At 35.5% G+C, this 7082-nt stretch overlaps 1 protein-coding gene across 3 annotated transcripts; it reads left to right on the top strand.

Annotated features, from left to right (window-relative positions):
* Positions 1–851: 851 nt before the first annotated feature.
* On the top strand, positions 852–6645 carry LOC132170873 (bifunctional 3-dehydroquinate dehydratase/shikimate dehydrogenase, chloroplastic). Of its 3 annotated transcripts, none has more exons than XM_088518380.1 (10): positions 856–1657; positions 3052–3157; positions 3643–3861; positions 4168–4508; positions 4869–4932; positions 5050–5158; positions 5297–5446; positions 5749–5897; positions 5980–6142; positions 6443–6645. In XM_088518380.1, exons 1-10 carry the CDS (start codon positions 1443–1445, stop codon positions 6484–6486), a joined length of 1560 nt encoding a protein of 519 aa, XP_088374506.1. In that variant the 5' UTR covers positions 856–1442; the 3' UTR covers positions 6487–6645. The 3 variants fall into 3 exon arrangements, with proteins under 3 accessions (XP_088374510.1, XP_088374506.1, XP_088374509.1); XM_088518383.1 differs by lacking the exon at positions 856–1657 and adding an exon at positions 2315–2810; XM_088518384.1 differs by lacking the exons at positions 5980–6142; positions 6443–6645 and having other exon boundaries at positions 852–1657; positions 5753–5891.
* The last annotated feature ends 437 nt before the right edge of the window (positions 6646–7082 follow it).

Raw genomic sequence — 7082 nt, 5'->3', positions numbered from 1 at the left:
GTCTATAAAAATGATATGTGTCACTTTTCATATGAGAAACACATGTTTTTTAAATAACATGTAAGAAACATATGTTTTTTAAATAAAATTTTTTTCAACTTTGTCATTGTAATTAAAAGAAGCATGTGCTTCTCACATGTAAAGAACACATATCATTTTTATAGATTAGGTTCCTCTAACCTAGTTTATAAAAATAACAGTTTGGAGAAAACTCAGTCCTATTCTTTTATGGACATAAATTTCTTTCAAATCAATTATCCTCCAACTCATTTAAAATAGTGTCAAGTGTTTATAAACATTTAAAATGTATATTAAATTATTAACGTCATTAATAACAGTTTATTAAGTTAGACTAAATTGAATGTGCATTTTAAATGTTCATACACACTTAACACTATTTTAAATAGGTTAGATGATATTTTCTCCAAACTAATTTGAAAGAAATTTTTGTTAATTAAAAAAAATCACTTAAAAACATCTCTCTCACTCACACACACACACACACACACACACACACATATATATATATATATATATATATATAAACATAAATTTCTTCCAAATCAATTATCCTCCAACCCATGTAAAATAGTGTCAAGTATCTATAAACATTTAAAAGACACATTAAATTTAGTCTAAATTAATAAACTGTTATTAATGAGATTAAGAATTTAATGTGTCTTTCAAATATTGATAGACACTTACATTGTTTTACATCGGTTAGATGATATTTCATTCATTCTGGTTTGAAAGAAATTTTATATATATATATATATATATATTTGATTATATATCGCTATTTGATTTTTACTCTTTTGTCGGACGACGCAGGAAAAATCCCCGTCCTAAATCCTAATGAAAGGAACTCAAAAGCAGAAGAGACAGAGCAATGAGCACGACTCGCTCCCTTACCTAACCACCCTCCCACCAGGCATCAACCAAACCAGACCCATCACAATCACAGCCGTGACGGCTAAATTGACAGATAAACCTCTTCGGTCCTAATTGATTTCTTAGGATTTTCTTACTGATAATTTGAAAAAGGACACAACTTTTATCTACAATCGCTACAGTAGTTACCAACCCAGAGTCAGATGCTATATAAATGCTGATGCTCAATCTCTTTTGATTCATATTTCAGAGTTGTTGGGTTTTCTCTCTTTTTTCTCCAAATCCAAATAAGATCCACCAACCCTCCCATTCCTTCAAACTTCAAAGATACTCTGTACAATGGCTGGTCCTTTGAATATAACTAATATTCCATAACAGAGCATATTGCGTCAACGTTAGCTCGTTTCGTGTTCTCTTTCCCTTTTGCTTTCACTATTCAATCTTCTTCTTCAATGGGGTGCTGTTGAATTCATTGCCAAATAATTCCCACCAACTGCTCAATCTATCTTACCAACATTGCTTGGGTCTCACTCTTTTGATTTTTTGTTCAAATGGGAACTGTTGGAATATTTGACAGATCGACTCTGATTTGTGCTCCATTGGTGGCTCAATCCGTTGAGCAAATGGTGATTGACATGAAGCAGGCGAAGGCAGAAGGTGCGGACGTGGTTGAAGTCAGGTTGGATTATATAAAGAATTTCCAGCCTCGCCAAGACCTTGAAATTATCCTCAGAAATAAGCCATTGCCAGTCATGATCGTCTATCGGTAATATTCATAAATCCTAACTGCTGGTTTTATTTTCTGCTTCTAAAATGGATAGAAATGATATCTTGAAGCCCTTTGTGGGTTCGATTGCTAATACTTTAAAACGGATGCCAGCAACCATTCAAACAAAAATGGCTTTACCAGTTGCACAGAGACAGCTGAATTATACTCTGTCTTCTTATATAAACAAGCAATAAAGTATTAATTAAATTATTATATTTTTTATTTTTTATTAGTTTAAGTTTTTTAGGATAACTTTACAGTCTAATACCACACTGAGGAGAGTTTTAAAGCATTAATCAAATAATTAAGTTTATCATTTCCGAATACCCTTCGGAATTTTTTCATCCATACCCTATCCATGATTTGTATAGTGACCACCTTAGGAAGCCCATGGGCCACAAAATTTGCATCTCTTTTAGTATGACGAATGTGTTAGCTCCTTAAAGAATTGAGAACTCCTTTAGCGCCGCCACCAGTTGTCCATATCTACTCCAATTGGACCAATTGCTTGTATAGCGTTAACCACCTGCAAAGTGTCCCCTTCTAAAATAATACTTTGAAGGCCCAAATCTCGGCTAAACTCTGTTGTATTCAGTGCTGCTTGAGCTTCTGCCACCACATGTTCTTGCAAAAAACAAATTGTCTGACTTCTCACTGCATTCACAGGTTATTATTAGTGAAATATGATCAGAAAATTCATGGTTTCTCTCATTATGCCCCGCAGCATCCAAAAATAATGGATCAAGACTGATCATTCAATTGAAATTGAATGATAGTGAACAAAAATGATAGTGAAATTGAATGGCTGAAATCATTCAATTGTATGGTACTTGATCTGTGAAGGTTAGACCTGTAGTATGGTGGATCTTTTTTGTTTGTTTGTTGGTGATGTGGTAGAGTCATTACTGGACTACAGAGGAGCAGCAACAACTATTTTAAGATGTCAATCTATAAACTTCCTCTACCTCTACTATGTTAACTTCCTCTTTAGTTCTAAAAGCAGCTTGGACATTGGATCTGTTAGGTGGCGGATTAGTAGTGGTATGTTGCAGAAAAATATTCAGGCCGCTGTTTAACAGAAAAGTAGAAAACAACCGGATCACCCAAGAAGATTTTAAAACTCAATGACTTGTTCCCCGAGCATGTGGATGTAAGATAAACTGCACTAACTACTATGATTTCACAAGATTATCTATTGTGTGAAGTCCTAAAACTGGAAGGAAAGAAGGAATAATTGTTACAGGATATCTCCATCAAGACTGCCATGAATGTATCCTCATTGTTTCTCCTCTCTCTTGTAAATCACCAGGGAATCTTCATCAAACTAGAGAAAGCCTTATATAGATCATTGTCTTACTATATATTCGAATAATTATATGATTCTTTTCCAGGCCAAAGTGGGAAGGTGGTCAGTATGAAGGCGATGAGCACATGCGGGTGGAAACACTTCAGTTAGCCAAAGAACTGGGAGCTGATTACATCGAGTTTGAGCTCAAGGTAGTGCTTTGAAATCGATATTCCAGATTGTAAGTGTGAACAGGAGTTACTCAAACTTTATTATGGAATTTGAGATGGTATGTTAATATAATTATTCATTTACATCCATGGCTGTTAGTTTCTCTTCCTGTAATAATTGGTTATTTAAGACATCTGGAACTTAATCATCTTGATCTTCTTGCATGTACAAGAATACATGCAAGATAGTTTCTAAGAGCAGCTAGTTCGGCGTGTAAGTGGAGCACCTTCTGTTTCTAATGTGCTTGCTTCTCTTGCCACACATGCACCTACTTCCTTAGAGTATATTTGAAGGTGAGAAATGAGAGCCGGGGAACCATCAAGTTAAATGGTCACATTGCCCTCCCTCTCAGTCGCCTGCCATCTACATCTTGCAGGACTAGAAATTTGAAGGACATCAGTTTTATATAGATCTGAGCAATTTATGGCGTCCAGAGTCTCATCTGACTTCTGTCATGATTGTGCAGGTGGCTTCAGATCTTAAGGGAGAGCTGAGAATGAACCATCACAGTGGTAGCAAAATTATTGTTTCATGCTATGTGAATAGTATGGCTTCTTTAGAAGAAGACCTGAACCATCTTGTCGCAAGCATGCAAACAACTGGAGCAGATATCATCAAACTTGTTACAAATGTAACTACTATTACAGAAATACCAAGAATTTTTCATCTGCTCTCACGTTGCCAGGTTTGAGCTTTTGTGATTAAAGATTGTCTTGTTTCAACTTTCATTTAAGTGATTTGGCAATTACAGATTTTATAGAAACATTGAAAAGTAAAAGATATTAGTAAAAAAAGAAAGGGAAATTGAAGAGAACGTAAAGGTGTCCTTTTTAAGTATATGATAAAAAAGAGAAGAATACCATCTTTTTAAATCTTATTTCTCTGCAAGATGTATATAATGTGATTATCAAATGAACATTCCAAGTATTTAAATTGGTCCATTTTTTGGAATTTTTTGTAGTATGACATCAGCTCTTGCTGCTACCTGCAGGTGCCACTAATTGCATACTCTGAAGGCGAAAGAGGTCTTATAAGCCAGTTACTGTGTCGAAAATTTGGTGGTTTTCTAGTCTATGGATCTATCAAAGGAAATTCAGATCCGGGTCTGCCTACCTTAGACGGCCTTATACAGGCTTACAAGGTTGACAATGTAAATGCAGATACTAAAATTTTTGGGCTCATCTCCAAACCAGTTGGCCACAGCAAGGGCCCCCTGCTGCATAATCCTACGTTCAGGCATGTGAACTATAATGGAATATATGTCCCAATGTTTGTCGATGATCTCAGGGATTTCTTTAGTGTCTATTCAAGCGCTGAGTATGCTGGATTCAGGTATGCCATTTCTGAGAGTATGTTACACTTGAAGCATACCAAAAGAAAATCTATTTTTGGCTAACTTACAATGATTCAATTAGTGTGCCTTAGATGATGCATCATTCAAGACATATGTGTGTTTGTACTTTGTGTGTGTGTTCAGGTATGCCATTTCTGAGAGTATGTTACACTCGAAGCATACTAAAAGAAAATCTATTTTTGGCTAACTTACAATGATTCAATTAGTGTGCCTTAGATGATGTATCATTCAAGACATATGTGTGTTTGTACTTTGTGTGTGTGTGTGTGTGTTGGCTTTTTGGTTTGTTTTTTGCTATTAACATTGACTTCTCATTTTCCTGATTCATGTGAATATAGTGTTGGGTTTCCATACAAAGAAGCTATAATTGGGTTCTGTGATGAAGTCCACCCACTTGCTCAGGTTGGCTTAATCCATGATGTTTAATCTTTTATATTATGTTGGGGTATTGTAATTTTGTAGAATTTTGTTCAGTGTATGAGTGGTTGACGAAAGATTCATTTACACATGCTTTATCAGGCCATAAGTGCTGTTAATACTATTATAAGGAGACCTAGAGATGGGAAGCTCATTGGTTATAATACAGACTGTGAGGCTTCAATAACTGCAATTGAAGATGCTCTTAAAGGTACTGAAATACCAAAATTTGTAATTGTACCTTCAGAATGGTGTCTTTTAATTCCTTGCAAAATTTATTTTCTTCATTGATATTTAAATCAACCATAGAGAGTGGCATGCCAATATTTGCACATTCGAATTATCACAGAACAGGGATGCACTAATGGGGAAGCATCTTTCAGTTCTCCTCTTGCTGAGAAACTATTTGTGCTAGCTGGTGCTGGAGGTGCAGGAAGAGCCTTAGCATTTGGTGCCAAAAGTAGAGGGGCACGGGTGCTTATTTTTGACATTGATTTTGGTATGTTAACCATAACTCTAAACTCCTTTATTATGATTACTATTTCTCTCGAAGGGTAACTCAATCGGCTGAAAATCATGCCTCATGAAGGGGAGATTACTAGTTTGAATGTTATTTATTTCTTCCACCTATGTAGCTCAGTAGGTTGCCAATCACAGCATGGCCAGAGACCACGCCTTATTCCCCCCTCCCCCATCCCCAAAGAAAAAAAGTCATTGGCAGCACAGTGATTGGTAACTAACAAGCTGATTAGTATATTGCTTGTGAACCCACTGTCCTAATTCTCATCGTTTGTCTAAAAGACAGAGCAAAGTCTCTTGCTTGTGCTGTATCTGGTGAAGCTCGGCCTTTTGAAGATATAGTTAACTTCCAGCCAAGTAAAGGAGCAATCCTTGCAAATGCAACACCTTTGGGGATGCATCCAAACACAGACCGAATTCCTGTATCTGAGGTCTAGCACTTTATCCCCTACTAGAACATTTCAACACAACTTTTGGTTTTCGTCATTAAAACTATTTGTCTGCTTTTTCTAGGCGACCTTGGCGGAGTACCAGCTTGTCTTTGATTCCGTTTACACACCTAGAAAGACCAGGCTATTAAAAGATGCTGAGGCTGCAGGAGCCATCATTGTGGGTGGAGTTGAAATGTTCCTCCGGCAGGCCATTGGCCAGTTCAATCTCTTCACAGGTGGAGAAGGTACCTTCAACTTCCTGCATAAAGCTTTGGAAACTTCTCAAGTTAATGGTATTAACTGCAATATAACTGCTGAAATAATGGCATGGCACCTACTTGACATATTGAAGTCTTTCCCAGTCCAATCTGCTAAAATCAATCCTATAAATTTGTACCTTTTGGATGATAGTCTAAAAGTTTTAACCAAATCCTCAAATTGGTTTCCAGATTTGACATGGAGAGAACCCTCGATGTTAATCTGAATTTTCAGATTTCTAATATAATTGATTCATCTTACTCCTTTTGGCTTCCTCTGTTTTGTAGCACCTGAAGAGCTCATGCGGAAGATCATCTATGCAAAGTTCTGATGTAATGCATCAAACAGAAAATGTTGCAATATGTACTGTTATGCACCCATTATTTATTGATGGAATCTGCATAATCGAGTAATTTGCATTGCTTTAAGTATTGAGTCATTACATTTATTTCCATTCTTGATCAAGTTAATTTACTATTTTTTTTTTTTTTTTAAATGTCTCTTTATCACGTACAAAAATTATTATTATTATTATTTTTTTCCTCCAATTCTTCATTTACATGAAAGTACGTGATTCCCATGGTAACTTTCATATATATATATATATATATATATATATAGTGTCTTTTCATAAATGAATAGTATAACCATTGCATTTAAATATTCAAATTTGCAAATTTATTAGAGTGTCTTCATGTAATATATCATGATTAGGGGAGCATCCCCTTCACTTGTCCATTTGAAACTAATCAAGTTTTTACTGATATACATATTTTGCTAAAAACCGTAAGTTAACATTAAAAATATCTCAAATAGAGATGTTTCTTTACCGGGGACTTGCTCCTATACCTTTTGTCAAAGATGAAACTATTGTCACCAAATTGAAATTATTCATGCAGGCTTTGAAATGTTTGCTTTCATTTAATG

This window comes from Corylus avellana, chromosome 1, assembly GCF_965113065.1.
Source record: "Corylus avellana chromosome 1, dhCorAvel1.hap1.2, whole genome shotgun sequence".
NCBI lineage: Eukaryota > Viridiplantae > Streptophyta > Magnoliopsida > Fagales > Betulaceae > Corylus > Corylus avellana.
The sequence above is the reverse complement of the archived record's forward strand: the minus strand, read 5'-3'. Positions and strand labels throughout refer to the sequence as shown.